The sequence below is a fragment of the Oryx dammah genome, unplaced genomic scaffold (assembly GCF_014754425.2).
Source record: "Oryx dammah isolate SB20612 unplaced genomic scaffold, SCBI_Odam_1.1 HiC_scaffold_25, whole genome shotgun sequence".
In the NCBI taxonomy this organism is placed as follows: domain Eukaryota; kingdom Metazoa; phylum Chordata; class Mammalia; order Artiodactyla; family Bovidae; genus Oryx; species Oryx dammah.
The window spans coordinates 66,960,208-66,982,698 of NW_024070209.1; the positions used below are offsets into that span (position 1 = coordinate 66,960,208).

At 38.8% G+C, this 22,491-nt stretch overlaps 1 protein-coding gene across 2 annotated transcripts in view; it reads right to left on the reverse strand.

The window, feature by feature from the left end:
- GFPT1 (glutamine--fructose-6-phosphate transaminase 1) overlaps positions 1 to 19,467 on the reverse strand; it is a 65,486-nt gene extending 46,019 nt beyond the window's left edge. For both annotated transcript variants that reach the window (XM_040224069.1, XM_040224070.1), the window contains exons 1-4: positions 19,268 to 19,467; positions 8,797 to 8,904; positions 6,465 to 6,572; positions 927 to 1,052 (exon numbers count right to left, since the gene is read on the reverse strand). In XM_040224069.1, coding sequence (XP_040080003.1) covers positions 927 to 1,052; positions 6,465 to 6,572; positions 8,797 to 8,904; positions 19,268 to 19,274 — 349 coding nt within the window. In that variant the 5' untranslated portion in view covers positions 19,275 to 19,467. The remainder of the gene's footprint in view (positions 1 to 926; positions 1,053 to 6,464; positions 6,573 to 8,796; positions 8,905 to 19,267) is intronic.
- Positions 19,468 to 22,491: the final 3,024 nt, after the last annotated feature.

The following is a 22,491-nucleotide window of genomic DNA, read 5'->3' on the forward strand; positions in this document are numbered from 1 at the left end:
GGTACTCACCCACCGCAGCTGGCAGAGGGGAGTAACAAGGCCCCAGGAGAAGAGGGAACAGACAGTGCTGTGTTCAGTGGCTGCCACACCCGCTCCCTCAGGCCGCAGCTCTCACTGTATGCCAGCACCCCTCTCACTGTAAGTGGTACCCTTACTCGAGCATCTGCTCCACATCCACCACCACAGCCACTGTGATACCCAGGCTTAGAGTCTCTATTGTTTTCACTGAAAGGAACTAGGGTTCCTTAGAGAACTGGCTGATTTCAAGTTTGGGGCAGGATTATAAAAACCTGCAATATCTTCAACTACCAAAATAACAAAAAGACTACTGGACCTACTTGGATCACATCAAAAGTACTCAGGAGTCAACCTGAAGAAGCTCCCAGTGACTAAAGATGTGAAATTTTGTGCATCAATATAGATAACTACTTCAGTGTTTTGAAACAAAATATTCTAAATCCATGAATTTATAATAACAATGAAAAAATCTGTTCATCTTGGACCATTAGAACCACTTCATTTGAAAAATGGTAAATAAAGGGGGAAAAATTAAACATTTATCCTGCTTTTCCTAGACAATCTGTACATCTGGGCAATCAATCTGTTAACATGGAGAAGCTTCTCTTTATCGAAGTATTTAGACATAGAGAATCATGTGAAAGACACCACAGGATACATGCCGTTAGCAAGATTTAAGACTGTAGGAAACTCAACAGTACAAACAACAGAGTAAGCTGCAAGGAAGAAAGGAGAGGAAAGGAGAAGTCTCTTAGGAGACAAATCAATCTGCTAGGTCCTTACTTTTTAGAAGCACACACTTACATAATTACAGATTAATTGCTGTGATACCCAGTTACCTGTGATATATGTATCAATGTGCTACCTACTGGCTTCCAAAATACAAAGTGTGTACAATCCGTCCATACCATTATTTTTATCAGACCGCTGGGGATGGCTATTGACAGGATTTGGTTCACCATGCGTTGCCCAACGGGTATGAGCTATTCCAAGGTGTACATCAAATTCTATATCCAAATCCATATCTTGTTGTTCTGAAGAAGATAAAATAAAAAATTCCAATATTAAATCAAACTGTAGGGATAATGCTATAAGCTGTATTTAAATTATTATAGTCTTACACCTGGAATATACAATTATTAAAACTGAAGATCAGGCTTATTCAAACAGTAATTAAAAGACTTAGAGGAGTTAATGCAGCTGAAATATTTAGGGTAAATGGTTCCAATAATGACCCCAAAAGTGTGTACAAAGAGATAGAGCAAATATGACAAAATGTTGACAACTGGTAATAATAGATGAAGTATATGGATGACTAATGTACTATTCTTTCAATTTTTCTACAAATTTGAAAATTTTCAAACTTATGGTCAAAAAGAGTTAATGTGATCTTTAAAAATCTTATTTAATCCTTTCTTTGAAAAAAAATTAGTATCATTTTTAAAAAATTCACTTTCTCAGTGCCACACAACCTTATGACCACAATGTCTTTGGTCCCCAGTGAATGGCCTGTATCTCACACCATAAACTGTAATTATAAAGTTTCCAAAATCAAAGAACAGTCCTTGAGAACAAAGCAATACTAAGAAAGCATGAGGTTACAGGCTGGTGTTCCTCTGTTTTAAAAAGCAGGTACTCTAATTCCTTCTCCCTATGAATTCTTTTTGCTTCTTCCAGGGGAAAGAAAGAAAAAAAAAAAAAAAAAGAGTTCTAGTATATACTAAGAATGTCCCCTTTTAATTGCCTACATACAAAATTCATTTGGCTAAGGAAGTAGATAACAAAGCTTATCAAATTAGGTGGAAATTAAGAGCAAACTGCTGAGAAGTCTGAACAGGAAAGTCCATGCAGTTTAATATACAGTCTTTGTGGGGTTTATCCTGGCTAATCAAAGGTCATTCTAAAATACAAATCTGATCAAGAAACAATGCTTAAAATCCTTGAATAGACTTCCAGTTACTTAAAATGTGGTTTGTATCCCTAGTTACCTGTATGAATCATCCTAAACCTGGTCAGGGATTTATACATAGATTCTCAAATTCTAACACACAACTCAAAAACTATTTTCTCACAAGCTAAAGCCCCAACACCTTTTCACGATATACAAGGCCCTTCACCATTTGGCCCCCATCTAACTTTCCATCCCCTTTCCATCCTCATCTCCCAACCCTCTCCAGTCACTCCTCAAAGCTCTCAATGCACCTGTTACAAATAACAGCAGCTAACATTTATGGAGAACTTACCCTGTGTGAGGTACTACAGACACCTCCTCACTCTATTCCTATCACTCCGACCATCATCTCTACACTGGACTACTAAACAGAATCCTAACTGGTGGCCCTGTGTCCAGTCTTCCTTCTGTACAATCTAGCCAAAGTGATCCATTCAAAGCAGAAATTAGATCACGTTACTTCCCATGCAAAATGTTCCAATGGCTTCCCAACAAACAGCAAAATCCATTGTTCTGAAGACCCTCTGTGCCCTCTCTAGCCTCCTCTCCTGCACTCTACTCCTCACTTACTGAGCTCTAGCCCCACTGACTTCCAGCTGCAAGCAGGCCAAGCCCACACACAATCTATGCACTTGGTGTTCCCTCTGCCTAGAATTCCCTCATACAATCACATATCTCTGCTCAAATGTCACCTCTACCATACTTGTCCTTTATAGCACTGCTCTCTACCTGATATGTATTTATTTGTTGTCTGGCTCTCTCACTAGAGAGTAAGCTCCACTTGGGCAGGGACTTTGCTTATCTTGTTCTCTGTCTTCCAGGCCTAGAACAATGGCTGGTATACAACAGGTACTCAATAGATATTCATTCTGTTACTGAATCCTCACAATACAATTACGTACTATTAGGTATAACTGTCCCCATTTTATAGATGAAGAAACAGGCTCAGAAGGTCACAAAACCTGCCCTAGGTCATGGCTATAGGAAGCAGAGATAGAATTTGAAGCCAAGACTGGCTGCTTCCAGAGCCTAAGATTAAAACCACAGTGTACACTCTGCTGTACTATTACAACATTTGACATGTTGTCAACCTGGCTTCTACCAGAATTTAAGTTCTACAAAAAGGAGAAGCTTGTCTTATTATCTTTGAATCCTAAGCACTAAGCTATATAGAGCAGATACTTGAATTTTTGTTGGTTAGCTCAATCAATGAATGGAGAAAAATCATCAATGTCTTTCCTGATTTTACAGTGTTCTAAAAATTAAGGCAACCTGATAAATGACCTCCAGAAGAGTAAAGATCACCGTTTATTACTACCTAACAGGCCAATACAAGCAATGAAAACATGTAACTAGCTTTTTTGGATTAAGGTTAACTGTAATTGAAAGCAGTATGTCCCCCACATACTGGCAAGAGAAAGTACATCAGAGAAAGTAACAGGAGTCTATAAAATAAACCCATTTCAAATTCAAAGTAATTACCATATCTAGTACACTGTTGCCAAAGGAACTTTATTTAAGGTCTAATAAGAAAAAATCATTGCTACAACAATACACAAATTCCCCACAAGTAGTATTTCAGGTTTTATAGATTAATCATGGCTCCAATCCTGACTGTTTCTATTCACTATTACTCCACTCTAAAGCCATGTACCCATGTTCCTTATTAATTAAGCTGAGAGCCCATTCAATTCCCCAACAGTTCATGACATCTTTTATACTCTCCTTAAGACTCAATTCTATGTAGTCCCTCAATCTCTACCTTACTCAGCTTTCTTTCACCTCATAACTGTTTAAATCGGCGTTTCTTTTGCCCTTAACCCCTACGAAGGCTAACTCCCTACCTGTGCCCATCTTTCTGAGCTGGAATGCCTCAAGCACTTCCTTTCTTGCATCTTCTCTCTTCCCCCTACATTCACTCCCAAGGCTCTTTGTCCTCTGTGTACCTTTTCTCAGATGTCATCTTTCTTTTTTTCAGTAGTCCAAACATATTTAATTTGCTGGTAATAATGAAATACCTAAACACCTACACCCAGAGAACAAATGTTAACATATTAATATAATCATTTGTGTTTTACAGCTTTAAGATATAAAATACTAAAAAAATCTTTAGTTGTCACGATCTAGGATAGCAATCCTCTTCTGCCTTTCCTCTGCTCCCAAACCTCACTGGCTTTACTGTTGACACCATCTAAAGTCAGTACCTGCTCCTCTGAGCTTCAGTTTCCTCATCTGCAAATGAGGAAGATAATTTTACCTACTCCACAGTTACAATGAGGACTAGACAGAAGGCATTCAGTCAAGCGCCTGGGGCACAGAAAGCAACAAATGTCAGCAAGTATTATCAAAGTTAGAAGCTACCAATAACCAGTCTAATGACCTTTTTTGAGATGTCTTCCTTCCCTTTTGTCTTAAGAGGTTAAACACTAACACTTGCTGGCAATAACAAAATAACCACCACAAATATCCAAACAACACACTCCAAATTAACAAATGTTAATTTCTAGCCATTTATGCTTTAAATCTATTTAAGTCCTGAAATGTAATTTAAAAAAATGCAATTGTTGCCTCCTTTATACCCTACTTCATTCCTTTCCTCCTGAAAGGAGTCACAAGAACTTTCTCACCTGTGCCTTCAAACTTCTATTGTGCTAATACAGCTATAAATTATAGTGTTTTTTTTAAAACAGCACAATACTGTACCTATCCTTCCACAGGTTTTGTGTTTTGTTTTTTTTTCACTCCAATATTAGGTTCTCAGAAAGCAGAGCCAAATCTGGTACACGCCTTCCAAAAGCTAAATATGGTAATTCACTGTCACATACAACTTATTCTCCTATTCCCTTGCTGGTGGACATTGAAGGTGCTTCTAAACTTTGCTGCAATGCCATCTTATTGTCATGTCTCCTTGTCACAGTGTTTCTTTCGAGTACACACCCACGAGTGGAAGTGCCTGGCCATAAGGGATAAGCATCTCCCATTTAGACAGTGCCAGACTGTTCTCCGAAGGGACTCATCAGGTACAAATTTACCAGTTCTGTCTGCAAGTGACCATTCCAGAAAAGGGATCACTTTCCTGCAGGAGGGAACATGTTTCAATATGATGACCTTCAGAGATGGTGATTCTGGTCACTATCTTCCTTTCCAGCCTCCCATACTCACTGACCAACAATGCCGCTTTAAAAGTATCTACCATTCCATCAAACTTGCCTTCCCTATTCTTACTTTGACTCAAGCTAATCTACTCAGAAGGTCCTTCCTTCTCACCTTCACTGCCCAAATATAATTAGCAGCCAATCCTTACATATACTTAGCCTCCCCAACTTGTAGGAACTAGCTCTCCTCTAAAACTTAAATTAATCTGCTTGTTCTCTCCTATCAAACCCACTATATTCAACCTGGTAAACACAATGCAGTGCACACAGTAGACCAAATAGTTATAACCAAGGTTTTCAAGTGCAGCTGTTGGGGTGTCTGCTTTATTCCAAGCTAATCTTATCCACAACAGATTCAAAATAAATACTGTCATAATTTGTTGAACAAGTACAGTTGACCCTTGAACAACACAGGGGGTTAGGGGTGCTGCCTCACTGAGCAGTCAAAAACCTACATGTAACTTATAGCCAGCTTCTGGATCCAAGGTTCCACCTCCACAGATTTAATCAACCATGGATGGTGTAGCACTGTAGTATTTACCACTGGGAAAAAAAAAAAAAATCTCCATATAAATGAACCTGCACAGTTCACACCCATGTTGTTCAAGCATCAGTTGCACCATGAAGCTCAAAGTGTGGCTTATGCAAAAATTAAAGATGACTAAATCCACTGTTCTTCTCTTTCACCTGTACCCCTTTACAGTGATAACGATGGCCATCCATTTGAGCAGGTATATAATAAACAATCTACTGTTTCCTGTGTTTTGTGGAGGATTTTTTTATATGTTTTTTCAATCAATTTACTTCAAACTATTTGCTTTGTTTTCAAGTTTTCTGTGAAAAATAAAATGTATAAGCATCAAATAATGAATAAATACTGTAAAGTATACCCTGTATGATGGAACATGTATCTCTGGCAACTACTTTACCTCGGGGAATCACGAGGTAAAAATATGATAGATACCTGATTGTATCAGACCTACTAAAAGGTGCAACATCCAGACTGATGATGTATCCAAACTCAGCATTTTAGTCCAAAGTGAAGACAAGCACCAAGTGAAGCCACATGAATAAAGGCATTACTGAAAATACTTTTTGTCTTATGAAAGGCCCTCCTCAGGAATGATGGCTATTTCCCTCCCCAGTTAATACCATTTCTGAAACAAAGGTACATTAAAACCAGTACAAACAGTATCAAAACTACTTTTCTTCCCTCCCTTCAACTTTAAGAATCACTATTCTTAAAATGGGCCCCAAAATATGGGAGGAAAAATAATTTCGTAAGGAAGGGAGGAGGAAGAAAAGAGGAGGAGGGACAAAAAACAAACTAAGTACATTACTGTGAACTTCTTCATCCAGTGCCTTAACTTTTCCTTTCTTCTTAATGAGCTGGATTTTGCAGGCATTGGCTTCCCAATCTTTATCATTGCCTCCGTCAATTCCCACACCTGAATCATCCAGAGGTAGAAAAGCAAGATTTAGAAATTGGCTACAACTTAGAAACTATGCCCATAAGGCAGAACTTATAAGTGAAAAATACATTTTTTTCAGCTAACTAATTCATTCACTTATCAATTCAAAATTTACTGAAAACGTACTATATGTCAAGAACCATGATAGCCACTAGAGACAAAAATGAAGAAAATTCAGTTCCTGTTCTCAAATTTCTCAATGGTCTATTGAGAAGACAGACAAGGAAAAAATAATTACCATACAGTGTGGTTTTAATATAATAAAAGTTCTGAGGCTATAAAAAAAGTACTACAGGTTGCAACTGCCACACAATGGAGATACACAGAAGACCGGCGCCACCTCAGAAGCAGGGTAAGGAAGGGATGTCAGGACACACAGCTCTCAAGATTCTACTACAGTTCCTACAGAATTTGAAAAAGTTACTCTAGAGGTACTGGAAAACCATTGAGTTGTTTCAAGCAGAGAAATGACACAGCAAACAAGTTTAGAAAACTCTTCGAAAACAGTGCAAAAACTGAAGGAGAGAAACAGGGAAGAAGAAACCTGCTGTCAGAAGTCACAGCTACAGCAAAGCAAAAATGAGGAAGGCCTGAGCTACACAATGGTCATGAAGTGATGGGTGTAGTGAAAAGCAGGACTGACTGAAGGTAACAAGAGAAACCACCTCCCAGGCTCAAAGGACTTGCTGAGTGACTGGCTGTTGGTAAAAGGAAGAGAGAAAGGATAGAGTGAGACATGGATGAGAACTGGAATGTATTCAGTTCAATTCTGAACATGCAAAGTTTACAATATCGTGGTTTGTCCAGGGAAAAATTTCTAGGAAGTAGCCAGAAAAACAGGTGTGCAACATGGGAAGTACATACGGATTGTAAGTCACCAACATACAGGAGGCTGATGAAGTCAGAGCTCATGCACAAAGATACAAAATAAGACAAGAGGACTCAGGAAAACACTGAGTAAGCCAAAAAGTTCATTCGGGTTTTTCCACAGGATGTTATGGAAAAACCCATATGAACTTTTTGGCCAACGCAATATCTTGAGGAACATTAAAATAAGTAATAGGTGAAAGAAAAGCAGCCTCCAAAGCAGACAAAAAACAAATAATCAGCGAATTAGGAAGAGAATGAGAAGATATATTGTCAGAGGTGAAGGAAAGAGAGAATTTGAAGAACAAAGGAGTTGAGGAGTTGACTTTCCATTAGTTGAGGAAGAGTCAGGAAGATAAATGCCCATTACATAGGGCAATGTTGAGCGTACAGTAAAGAGTTAATATCGCAGGCCCAAGACTGCTATCTTAGAAAGGCCTGCTTGCAAAGCTGGCCCTTGGCTGGCATCTGTGAACCTGAATTTCAAGAAGGTTCCCACCACGTTAACTGATTAAGAATGGCTTACTGCACCTATACCGTTGGAGCAAACAATGTGGCTTATGCTGAACATCCACTTCCCTTCTAAGAGCCTGAAACATCGGTACATGTTAGGCACCAGGTGTCTACATGATCACAAGATTGACAGTGACAATCTTGAGCACAGAGTTAGTAATGAGCTTCCCTGGTACACATTTTACACATGTTGTCCAACTCGCTGGGGGAATCAAGCACGTGTGGGGACTCCACAGGGAGAGAATTCTGAAGCTTATGCCTGGCTTCCTCCAGACTTCACCCCATGCACCTTTTCTCTTTGTTAATTCTGCTTTTTATTCTTTTGCTATAATAAACCATAGCCATGAGTACAACTATATGCTGAATGCTCCGAGGGAATCACTGAAACTGGAGGTGGTCTTGGGGACCCCGATATGATTAAGTGAAGGAGTTAGAGTAGAACATAAAGTTGACAAAGTTATTTTTCTTTGCTTTGTCATTTATGTGAGATAGAATCTTGGGCAAGATCACACACCAGAAGCAAGGCCTTCAAAAACTTTGTTCTAGAATGAAAATGCCCCCAGTAACTTGTTTTTACAGTAACATTCTTAGCACAAGAAGAGACCCATAAGAAGCAATACTCTACATAAATGGCAATGTTGTTGAAATTGAATGAACAAACCCTTTAAGTATGATAAAAAACAAAAATTCTTCAGATTTTAGATTTACCAGAAACCACAAAAGGGGTATTATAAAAAGTCTAGGAACCAAAAACAAAAAAACTCTTTTTATTGAGAGTCAAGAATCATGCAACACCCATAATATTTTTTAAAGGAAATACCAGCAGAATCGTATCCTCTGTACTCTAGTCGCTGAAGGCCTTTGATTAGCGTCTCCAAAATTTCTCGTCTTGTGCGAGGAACATGGTAGTTTAAGTAAGCAAATATACCTGCAAATAAACAAATTTAATTAATAGAAAATTCTGACTAGAGAATCAAAATTGGCATAGTTATGACCAAAACCCTAATTTGCATAATAATGAATAAGATGTGCAAAAAAGGTGAAGCTTGAGTCCATCTTTGAAAACAAAAGAAATCTTCACTTCACACTGTTCAAAGGCAGTGAAATTTTTTCAAAGGGAAAATTCTTATACATATAAAAAAGACTGAAGCAAATATGTCAAAACAAATGTTTACTTTTTCAAAGAAGTTTATAAGACTGGTGACTTACCTTCATTATTGACATTTTAACAACTAAAATTTATTTTTCAAAATTAAGCAACAAATTTGGGATTTATGTTCTATACACTGAGCATTATTTTTAAAGGAAAACATTTTCTGAACTAAATATTTTAAGTAACATATGTACCCTACAAAACTTACATAGACAGAATAATTTTTCTTACTTTCAATGACCATGCTATCAACACATTTAGGAATAAATAACTTATAAATAGCAATGATGTGAAGAATACTCACAATCTAAATCATTTAATCGTAGAGAAAAATGGGCTAAAAAAATATCATCACAGGAGCAGTGGTTTCTCACTTGTTCACCAGATTCTAGTAAAGGACAAATAACTATAATATATATTAATAACTTGAGAATTCTCACTCTTGAGAACCAATCAAGACAGCATATTAAAAAGCAGAGACATTACTTTGCCAACAAAGGTCCATCTAGTCAAAGCTATGGTTTTTCCAGTAGTCATGTATGGATGTGAGAGGTGGCCTATAAAGAAAGCTGAGCACCAAAGAATGGATGCTTTTGAACTGTGGTGTTGGAGAAGACTCTTGAGGGTCCCTTGGACCGCAGGGAGATCCAACCAGGTCATCCTAAAGGAAATCAGTCCTGAATATTCGATGGACATGATTTTGAGTAGGCTTCAGGAGATGGTGATGGACAGGGAAGTCTAGCGTGCTGCAGTCCACGGGGTCACAAAGAGTCGGACACGACTGAGTGACTGAACCTGAACTGAGAATTCGTAGAAAAGGAGCAATCATTTGGAAAAGCAAAACTATAAATAAAGGGACTTGTACAACATAAACTGATCCAGTAAAGTGGCAACAGAACACAGGTGGAAGAAATCCACATTTTAGGAATAGCCGCATGGAAATATTCTGAGGTCTCCCATGACTGTGCTTTGGCCAGCAAGAATATAGCTCAAATGTATAAAAACTGAAAATCAAACTATAAGGAAATATAAATTCAAGTAGCTTACTTATGAACGAACTTTCCTTTTTCTTAACTATCTTACACTATAATGCCACTGATTCTTAAGGGGATTAATTCTGTGGGGCAGAACTCTGGAATGACCAGCTTTTATTTCATTTGAAAACCTATGTTTCTTTAAGAGTTTGGTCTTATCAAAGCATTTCAGAATACAAAAATGTTACACTGTTAATATCTGACAAAAAAAAAACCATCATAACATGTATACCAAACACCATGATGAGTACAGTGCAAATTTCTCTAACAAACTACCTACCATGCCCCTCAAAAAAAACAGGAAAATCACATTTTAAAACTAAACTCAAAAACAACATGAAACAACTATCCGAGCTTTTCTAAAAAACGTAGCAGGAGGCCACAGTCTTAAAGAAATTCTATATTCATTCATATTTTGAAAAATTATAATTGTGAAGATCTATTATTAGGCACTGTACAAGCATCTCACATGCACAGCACCACAACACCACATTAGGTCTGGGGGTTTTGTTGTTACTGCTGTTTCTTTATAAAGTATCTGGAATATGAACAAACTAAAATAATAACCCAACCGTAAGTCAAACTTTTATAGGTTCTACCCTTATACCCCCATGGGTCACTGGCCTTTGATAAAGATTAAACACACACAGAAAACTATCATTTGCAAATAAGTATCTGTGTTATCTCATTAATGGACAATACACAAAATATAAATATTTTCCCAAAATAAAACTTTAATATAAATGTGGTAACAGCACACATTCTCAACTAGCCTACTCTCCACCACTGTGATTCAGTTCTGTTCAGTTCAGTTGCTCAGTCATGTCCGACTCTTTGCGACCCCATGAATTGCAGCACGCCAGGCCTCCCTGTCCATCACCAACTCCCGGACTGTGATTAGCATCAGCTAAATAAACTGTTAAAGGAGGATACAATCTAATCCAATTAAAAATCATTAACTAATATGACATACTACACTGTCAAAACTTCTTTGCAGGCTGAGGGCTCTGGAAAGCCTTAAAGAAGTCCAAATCCCAATAATGCAGCACATTCAGAAAAATTCACCACTAAATCAGCTCTCCCTTAAGAAACGTAATTCCTTCCCTGGCGTTCCAGTGATTAAGACTCTGCACTTCTAATGCAGGATGTGCGGGTTCGATCCATGGCTGGGGAACTAAGATCCTATGTGGGGTGAAACATGGCCAAAATTTTTTTACAAATAAAAATAAAAGAAATGTAATTCCTTTCTTCCTGAGATTTATTTTTTTACTGAGGTAATATTGAGGCATTTCTTTCTACCTCAATATAATTTATGAGGTATTTATTTATTTTTTAATTGAGGTAATAAGTTGCATGTATATAACATTATTGGAGAAGGAAATGGCAACCACTCCAGTACTCTTGCCTGGAAAATTCCATGGATGGAGGAGCCTGGTAGGCTACAGTCCATGGGGTCACAGAGAGTCGGACATGACTGAGTGACATCACTTTCTTTCTTTCTATAGTTCCTTTTGGAGAAGGAAATGGCAACCCACCCATTGTTCTTGCCTGGAGAATCCCATGGTTGGAGGGGCCTGGTAGGCTGCAGTCTATGGCGTTGCAAAGAGTTGGACACGACTAAGCAACTAATACACACACACACATACAACATTATGTTTCTACTTCTGTATACCTTATATACTCTGTTCTGTTTCTACATTCTTGTTTTTGGTTTGTTCACTTAAAGAAATGTAATTCTGATGGTAAAAAAATAATACATTCATAGAATTAAAGATGAAATATAATAACCAAATACCAATTTTTAAAACAATTTAAATGTTAATGACAAAAACATTGTTTTTAAGACAAGTTATAGAGAGACTCAATACATATTTTAAAAGAAAATTCACAGTGATGTCATATTAAAGTCACTAATTTCAACACATGTAATTCAACAACATTCAACTGATATTTTTCCTAACTTCAATCTCCCTGGTTTACATTGGTTCATTGTGTGGATCCTGAGATCCTGAGTACAATTTTATAGGAAGAGAAATATTCTCTAAACCAATATCCCTCTCCAAACAAACTTAAGGTTTTTATTTATTTGGCTGCGCCAGGTCTTAGTTGCAGCACACAGGATCTCCAACCTTCACTGCAGATTACAGGATCTTAGTTACCCAAGTTGGGATAAAACCTGCGTACCTGGCAATGGAAGCATAGAGTGTTAACCACTGGACCACCAGGGAAGTTTCACGTAAGTATGTATGTTTTTTATATTTGTCTGTTGATTCCCTATTAGCAATACTAAGATTCATCGCAGCTTTATGGTAAAGACAACTATATCGCTTAGCCTGTGATACTCTGAAAGTATTCTCATAACAATTTCTAGGCCTTTAGATACTGACAACACTGATTTCAAGACATTCATATTTTCTTTCTTTGTGGTCCATTTAAAAATGGTACATTTCCCACTAAGTGGCATCTTATATTCAATGAACTACCATATATCAATTCCAATTCAAAACCTGCCTTTCTCTCAAGAGAGGAAGCACTATTACTACCAATAACCATTACTGTCATTGTTTTGGTTCACTATTGGAACAAAGAAAAAGAGAAGAGGTAGAATAGAGGAAGCAGTGGGAGCAATATTTCTCCTTGCATAACTAGGCAGAAACTAAGAGGATTAAAAGGATGACACACAGAGAGAAATTCTCTAAGATCAAAGTATCAGAGCTGGGAGAACAAAGTTAGTTATCCAGCATTAGGAAAATGAAAGATAGAGAGGATAAATCTGTTGATTTACACAACAGCCCCTTGAGAGCACAGCTGGTCCACTTGTTTGGGTTAGGGGGTTATCTGTAATCTTGGGGAAAACAGAACCGCAAACAATTGCCAATTGGGCATGCAGAGCATATTTACAGCCGTTTACAGGGTAGGTATTCATAACTCAAAATGACAGAGTAGCAATCCCTACTTCAGGTCTTTTGATATTTGTCTTGTCAAACCTCACAATAAACACTTCTGCTTAAGGTAACTACAAAAGCCTAAAAACCAACTCTTCACAGCTCTTCAGTAATTGTTCCAATGCCACAAACAGTAGTAGCTGAACAGAGCACAGGAGATTCTCTACTGCCAAGTCGGCTTATGTTTCCAAAGTGAAAATTTCTTATTAATGTAATATACCTGGGTTAAGTATATCCCTAACGGAAGCAAGAAGCTGCACCTACAAGCATCATTCTCAGAAAATGGCAACTTAAATTCAGTGACATAAAAGCACTTATAAGCACCTTGCTTAACAAGATATTCAGACATGACCTAGATCATAGATTTGACACACCTGGTTAAAAGCAATCTAGTTATAGGCAAAGACTGTTCAATTGTACTGAAATGAAAACAATGCAATTTAGCTGACCAATCAAATGATTAAAGCTTCTACGTCTGGTTTAATTTAGGTTCTTCTGAATAAAAAATTTTACTTTATATGAGGTATAACTGACTTGCAATATTATATTAGTTTCAGGAAGAAATTCTGCTCTTCCGTATTTTCTGATGAGAACCTAGACATTGGAGTTTATCAGTATTAAGAGTTCAAATTCCTTCTCCAAATTTTATATTTTCTGAAACAATCCATCCACAGTGTTGTTTCTTTTTAAAATTCTTCCTATAACAACTTACAAATTATCACTAAAGATTCAAATTACACAAATCCTACAGAATGAATTGTGAAAAATCTCTTTTCTACCTCCATACAGGAGATAACTACCATTAATCCCATACACATTGTGCCAAACCTTCAGGTATGAATTTTTCTACGTATATAAACTCAGATGTATATGGTCTTAGAGGTTTTTTTAAAAGCATATGAATGTGATAATACACATATTGTTCTGTATTTTTCTCTTAAGATGTTGGAGATCTTTTTATGACAATACAACACATCCACCCCAGTCTATTTAATGGCTGCATAATAATAATAGTTCATAATAGATTTCTCATTTTTTACCCAGCCATTTACCTATTATTGAGGCTTTCCTAACTCTTTGTAATTATAAACAATTCTGCAATTAAAGTTATACACACCAACTAGACATTTGCCATAAAACACAGTCAATACTATAATTATGGAGGCACATTCTATAGGTAAGATTCCTCTAAAAGATGAAATATTTGAGAGAACATTTTATACAACCCCAAAAACACAAAGAAAAATTATACGGAGTGACACAAGAGAAATTTCAATTTTTTGTTTGTTAACTGTTCAAAATCTTTTTCCTAGTTACAAAATGCTGGTTGAACTGTCCCCCACTTTGTTGTAAATACTTGTGGCCACTGGACGGAGCTCCAAAACACCTCTTGGAACTCAAAGCCGTGTTTAAACCCTGACATCGCTAATTATACACTCCCTCACAGTCTACCTTTGTCATCATCTTTCCTGAGAAAAAGCATGCATTCCTTGCTTACACACCTTCCAACATTCCGTCTCTCCTGCTTCTCTCTCTGATCAATCACATCAGACCACAGTTTTTCATCATCTTGCCAAGTCAGCCCCTCTGGGCCCATTATGCTCTCACCTGTGTCCCTGAGCACTCCTACAGTGAAATCCATCCATTCATTCCAGGTCATCCATCCATCTGAGGTCTACTTTCCTAGAGACCTTCCCAACTGCTGACCAGTTCTGCTAATTCACTGTCTAACTTTCAAATCACCCCCAGATATTATGCTAAAGTCTAGAATCTAGACTTACTCTTAAATCCTCATTTCTCTCTTCTCAGCTTCTTTCTCATTTCTGGTAGATTCTTCGTAGAACTGAAGCCTTCCTCTTCATCTTAAGGGTATAATACTCTATAAACTCTTATCCTTCCTTATAAACTCAAAATAGCGAAAGATATTCTACACACTATTCCGTGAACCAACCTCTCCTACTTAACAAACCTCTCTTACTTGAACAAATCTCTCCTACTTGTAAGTCTTGATAAGTGAGTCTTTGATTTTGTAAATATAGAACTTTTTGTTAACATCAAAATATTATGAGGATCCTACACAACAGTTCAGTTCAGTAGCTCAGTTGTGTCTGATTCTTTGCAACCCCATGAACTGCAGCACACCAGGCATCCCTGTGCTACTCAACAGTGGGTTGAATTTTCATTATCTAATGATCTAGCTCAACTTTCAGTCAATTTAGAGACAATGCTTAGGGTATGAATCAACCAGTTAACACCTGGTTTTAACTTCACAGCTTACATGTTGGAAATAAAGTTTTCAACTCTACCAGGGACATCAGTTTCACAATATTGTCTCTTTTGTTGGTATACATGCTCTCTTCCTGAACACAAACTTAAATTCTTCTACCTTCATATGTGTAACTTCTCTAATGATTTATTTATAGCCAAATGCAATTAATCTCTCTCTGCAGTATTAAACATGAATGACCTTTTTCTACTCTTACAGACTTTCTACTAAGGCAATATACCACTTTGGAATGTTTGTGTCTCTGACTACTATTCTTCGGCCTCTTTTCCTGGTACTTCAATTTCTTCTTTCAAACCCACTGGTGGTGGTTCCTAATTTACTGTTTCTGACTGCAGACACTGTTCGGTAAAATGTGTCACCAGTGGCGTCTCTCACAATGCACTAGTTCTTTACCAGCTGGCAGCAGTCCTCACCAAGAGTCCGATCCTGTCATCTGCAACATTCCTGGCCTAACCAGTCTCTGAATTTCTATTCATTTCACTAGCAATCTAAAACATGGCAATGAACAAGGCCTGTGTTTTTAGCACCCACACCTGTTGCACGTGTACTTACTGTTCCTTTCAATCAGACAGCAATTCCTTGAAGGCAATTCCCTTGTTCTGGTCCTCTCTGCTAAGGACTGAGTGCCAAGTACAAAGAGATCACTTCAAATATCTTTTCTTTTACCAATATTTTGTTCTTAAGTATAGTTGCTTTATAATGGTGTTAATTTCTGATGTACATCAAAGTGACTCAGTTATACATACATATCAAATACCTTCTAGTACTTTCTAGGCACCTAAAATATACAGTCAAAAATTCTCAAACCACAGAAAGAGAACACTATATTGCAGGATGTTAAGTAGGCATACAGTAAAAGAAAGTCTCCATAATCAAAGGTTTAAGAAATACTGAGTTAAAGTTAACAGGTTTATTTGTAGAACTTCCTAAAAACTCTAAACTTGCTCATTGAGAGTCTCCAAAAGCAGAATTACCCAAACTTACGTGTTACAAAACTCTTTCCCACCTTATACTGCTCATTACCAGAACCAGTTAACTTTTCCTTTTCCAGAGAACACAACTGAGAAAATGCTCATTAAGCAATAATTCTTTCCTTTCACATCTACTTCATACTCAGTATGTTTAAGAATATGGCAATATCACTAATTTTATGATTTATCATAGAAGCCAGTCTCAGTATCACTTATATAGCCCCAAAGCCATTACACAGTATAACTACAAAACAGTTTTTAAGGATTCATTTCAGAATATTTTTTAATTGCAGCTCTCTAACTGCTTTTAAATACGATCTCATTTACGAAAATGTCACTTATATGTACCACTGGAGCAAAAAGGTATAATCCCATATTTATTAAAAAAAAACCAGCAAAATCTGTTAAGAGCTGTGTGAAGCTTAAGTGAATTGACTCTCTCACTGAAGCCAAAAGTAAAACCGATTATAAAGGACAAAGTGCATTCCAAAGAATCAAGAATAAGAGGAAGACAAAATAAATTTCGAACACAGATACACTATTTTTCTCTGGAAGGTTCTTAAGGCTTATTAGCGAATGAAATGTTCCAATAAATCCGGCAATTAAAAAACTAAAAAAAAAAAAAAGGCCAGTTCAGCATTGTTTAAATTTGCTTCTCAAGTTCATTTGACCATAAAATCTTTTTCCCCCCTCAGTAACACTTACTAACATCCCAATACAATCTAATAAATAACAGTTTTACCAGTATTTCTGATTGGAAAAAGCTATCAAAAGAGAATTGTTACCCTCATTCTTCTGTTTCAACATTCTGCAATGTTGAAATCAAATAATCTTTTAGAAAACCTTTAACAAGCAGCAGGTATTCACAAAGTAAACCTCTAAATTTTCCCATCTAATCTCATCCCCACTCAGTTCCTCTACCTAGAAATTTTATTTCAATATGTGGGAAGAAAACAAAGACAAATCTTGTCTTAACAGTTAACTTTCAGAACCATACACCAAAGAGGAGATAAATTCTGGATATTCCTGGAATCATGTAAAACTCTGATCCAGGTTAAAAGCAGGACCTTCGAAATGCCTCAAATACTAGTTCTTTATTTCTTGCTCCCTCACCTGTTTCCTCAGTAGTAAAACACTGTGGAATGGGGATGCTGGCTGTGTGAAAATGTCTAACATTTAATCTCCACCCTAAAATCTGAACCTCCACTCTTATCTGAACCTTTTCTAAACCAGATCTTATGTTTTCTTTTATAGTGCTCTATTTTTTACTTCCTTTTTCCTGGAACAAGATAAGAAATGATCTGCAACCAAAAGCCAGGTACTTGACTAGGTGAATGCTTCATCACTCAGTAACACTTAATTACCAAACCAAGCACACTGGGGGCCTGCAAATTCATTACCCCACAGCTCCAAACTAAATTATGTCTTTCGGAAAACCATTCTGCTACCCTGAGACATAGCAAAAGTATAACTGACTCTAAAGTCTGCTCTCCCAAATAATTTCAGCAAGCTATTTATAGTTGTTTGTTTTTTGTGCAGTTTTAGTCTACTCTAAATTTAAACCTGCTCTTCATTTTAGAAGCTGAAATTAGCATTAAGTTAAATACAAGAAAAAGAGACACTAATCAGCACAAGCTACCTCCTTCTCAGTTCTTCTTGAAAAGGGCTACAAAGAGTAACTTTCCCAGGTAGCTTCAATTATATTGCAATCATAATTCCCTTAAAAGGTGTTTATCTTCCAGGGGTAAGGTCGTTGTAAATTTCAATAAGGAAGAATTCTTTTTACTTACAATAGCCAAGTTAGTACCAATTTTAGAGCATATCAGTCATTTCAGATGTAATTCTGACAATTCCTTTTTAACTCACTGTGCGTGCGTGCTAAGTCACTTCAGTCGTCTCAGTCGTCTCCGACTCTTTGCGACCCTATAAACTGTAGCCCGCCAGGCTCCTCTGTCCTTTGGATTCTCCAGGCAAGAATACTAGAATAGGTTGCCATACCCTCCTCCTGGGGAATCTTCCCGACCCAGGGTACGAACCTGCGTCTTCTTACATCTCATCTCCCGCATTGGCCGGTTGTTTCTTTACCTCTAGCGCCACCTGGGAAGCCCCTTTTAACTCACACCACTTTCAGGTTACTATTAAAATGACAGTCTCAAATCATGTAATAGAAGGGCCTAACTTTAGGTTTTAGCTGTTCTAGGTAAAACATTCATTAAATGTAGGCCAATATTTCTCATAAGGAAGTGTTTCAAATGGAAGCACACTCAAGTGTAAATGAAGTACGATCTCTCTCCACGGTCACTTCCGGGCGCATTCGCCAAGGTATTGATCAGCATTGGGTTCTGTTGAGAAGGGGGCGGAGCGGGGGGGGGGGGCGGCGGGGGCGGGGGGCGGGAGGCAGGAAGTAAGATCATGCGTAATGTTATTATCATAGTTCTAGTTATTTTCTGCTGGGCGTGCCCGAAAGCAAGCAACTAAAATTAAGTATTTTTAAAAGGATAAATCCTAGAAACATCCGAGATAAATTCAAGAGACCTCACCTGATGTTCCACAGGTTGCCTCACTCACCTGGACTCTTTTGAATTCACTCCCCCCCAGTCCCTTTTCCAGTACAGACATTGCTTTTCCCTCCTGGTTCTCTTCTTGGCGCAAAGCCCCCATTCGGCCCCCCAGACCCCCTCTAGGGCCCGCCCTCCTCTCAGGTGCCCTCCTAGGTCCACCCCCCCACACTCCAGCTCCCCTACCCCCAGCAGCCTCAGCCACCGCTGGACGCCCCCGGCCCAACACCCAGATTTCGCACCCTCCACACTCCCGCTCCCGCCGGCGCCACCGGCCTCAGCGGCGCCCGCACGGCACCCCAGCACCGCCCCGCAACACGCCCCCCGCCCGCGGCCCCCTTACCACACATGCTGCAGGAGGCACGGTTGGCAAGGCGAATGGCGAGCGGCTGGCGAGTCCGGGAGCTTACACGAGCCTCTAGGGCAACCCGCGAGCTTGGGGACCAAGGGAGCGCCTACACGACTCCCTCAGGGGATGCGACGGCGGAGGCAACGACAGCGGTCTCGGCCTCCCGGGCTGGCCAGCAACTGCCGCCGGGCCCCGCCCCCCGGCGCACACCGCGCCGCCGCCGCCGCCGCCCGCAGGTCCCATTGGGCCGCGCCCGCGCCGCTCAGGCGCAGGTCCCGCCTCCTCGCGCCGCCCCGCCCCGCCCCGCCCCCGAGCCCACGCAGGCCCTGGCCTGCTGGCGGCGGAGACGTGGCATCGGTTCGTGGCCGTATCCGCTTGAGGTTCCTGGAGACGCCCGCCCCGGGGGCGAGCAGCGCGAGGCACTACCCTGCGGGGAATAGGGAACACGGCGGCTGGCAGGGAACGACGAAAGGATCAGTAAAGAGGATGGACTTGTTAGCAAAGCAAATAGCGTGCGTCATCCGCCTCGTGTAGCCCAAGGCCCCAAGCCCCAGCACCCCATCGAGCGGAGGAGGAGGAACAGAACAGGAGGCCTTATCCTGGGGGACCAACAAGTCAGGGAGGGAAAAGGACAGAAGATTGATGAGAAATTGCAAAGGATTGAGTGAGAGGAGGGGAGGAAGGCAGTCTTTAGGTTCGGCCAGTCTTTCTGGTGACAGGAGATTCGGGTCCCAGCTTAAGCTCTAAGTCATATGCGTGGCCTCTAAAACCTCTGCTCCCCATCCCCACCGCATAACCCCCGTTTTTTGCAGAGGCGGAGGGGCTGACTGTGAGGTTCCACTATCCAATACTGTGTGCTCGGGCTTAAGAAGCTCTGCTGGCCCAGACTTCGGATGGCCAACAGCAGAGGAGGAGTGTAGGAACTGCCTAGATTTGACAGCCTTAGCTTGGGCTCATGAATGATTAATTTTATGAATTAATGCACCATTCCTGCCAAGAGAGACTTAATCAGAGAGAGATGATGTTTCTGAAAATTTACTACTTGAGCATTTGCTTTAAGATTTAAATGCTATCTTTAATAAAATGTAGAGCGCTATCATAATTAATGGCCCAAGACTAGAATCAAGTGAAATTTGTGTTATATACAGAATACCGCATGATCTTCTGACCCCATGTCTCTCACACGACTGATGTCTTACTACTCTACCTTTCAGTCCTTTACACTCGGAACAGGTAGTTTCTCAACTGGGCAGTTTCTCAACATCCTCAATCTTTTGCATGTATTAGTTAACCTTCAGGGAATCCCCAGCCCATCTCTGCCTAAGTACTGCTTCTTGGGGAAAACCCTTTTTGTCTTCCCCAGAGAGAAGACTTAAGCCTATTTATTAACCTCTCATTCTTTGAGCTGCTGCCTTTAAAGCAATATGCGTCTATATTTGATGATTTTTTGTATATTTCCCTGCAAAGCTAAGTTTCTTGAGAGTAGAACAAGTCTTTGCATGCCCAGCACCTAGTGTACCCTAGCACAAAGTAAGAGATCAAAAATCTTTCTGAATGAGTGGGAAAAGTCCTATGTTCTTAGCAGAATTGACTTTCTATGGTTGGTTATCTAATCAAGTGCAAAGGGCTTTCCAGTTTTTCTTAGAGGAAAAAAGATGTCCTTTTAGCATGTATCTGTAAAAGATGAAAACACTAATTCAAAAAGATACGGTGCACTCCAATGTTCAGCACTATTTACAGTAGTCAAAGTATGGAAGCAATCTAAATGTCTATCGACAGATGCATGGATAAAGAAGGTGCATTATATTCCATTACATATTATATATATGATGGAATTTTATTCAGCCATAAAAAGAATGAAATAATGCCATTTGCAGCAACATGGATGGTCCTAGAGATTATCAAACTAAGTGAAGTAAATCAGACAAACATATCACAGGATATCAGTTATATGTGGAATCTAAAAAATTATACAAATGAACTTATTTAGAAAACTGAAATAGACTCACAGACATAGAAAACAAACTTATGGTTACCAAAAAGGAAAGGGGGAGGGATAAATTAGAATTTGGGGGTTAACATATACACACTACTATATATAAAATAGATAACCAACAAGGACATATTGTATGGCACAGGAAACTATTAATACATTCAACATGTTGTAATAACCTATAATAGAAAAGAATGTGAAAAAGAATATGTAACTGAATATATATATATATAACTGAATAACTTTGCTGTACACCTGAAACTAACCCAACACTGTAAATCAACTATACTTCAATAAAAAGTTGTTTGTTTTCAAAAAAGGAAAAAGATGCCCTTTTATCACTGTTCTCAAAGAAGACAGGAAAATGTCATTTAACTAATTAAAGTACTTCTCACCTGAAAGCTGTTTAATATTTCAAGCCCTGAAATAGTTTCCTTAAATACCCATAGCAAAGTTAAAACATAGTGAGCTGTTTGCTGTTTGTTAATAGACTACACGTTTTTAACTCAAGAGGCAAAAGAGTCTCTATGAATGTACATATTAGCCTCAGAACCATCATCTAAGAGGTTCTGGCAGAATCTTGGTGATATTGCCAAGGAGTGATGATTGAAGGTATGATTCGAAAGGTTGAACATTACTTTTGTGCATCACCAGAAAACTCGTTGATGCCACAAAGAAAATGTTACCCAGTGTCACCAAAGTTCTCATGCTCAAACTAATTATCTATCAGACCCTGGCTTTCCTTGTTTGCTTGCTCATCTATCATGACTATCAATTTGTCTTGTCCATTCTTCAGCTATTTTGGAAGATGCTTATGCCAGGAAGAAACTTTGAAGGTCAATATTTTCCCAGCCCAACCTTGAACAAGCTCACCCACCCACTGCAACAAAGAGCCTTTGTAACCATCAGTCAAAAGACACCGATACAGAAGAACTTTGTCTGACCCCCATCTCTACAGAGCTTTGCCATAGCTGGACCTTTGGGGATAAGGGCTGGAGAAGAAAATAAATGATCTATGAAAGAAACAGGACATCTGGGTTTAATTCAAACATCTGAGGAAATGGAAAAGATTTTCTTTACTGAACAAAAGTTCTGAACTAACTGAACTCAAAAAAAAAAAAAAAGTAATGATGGTAACAAGGTGTAATTCTTGCATTTTCTTTTTATGCAAATCCATTTTCCTGATCCTGTTGAATATGATGGTTCTCCGCCTTCTCCTTGCCAT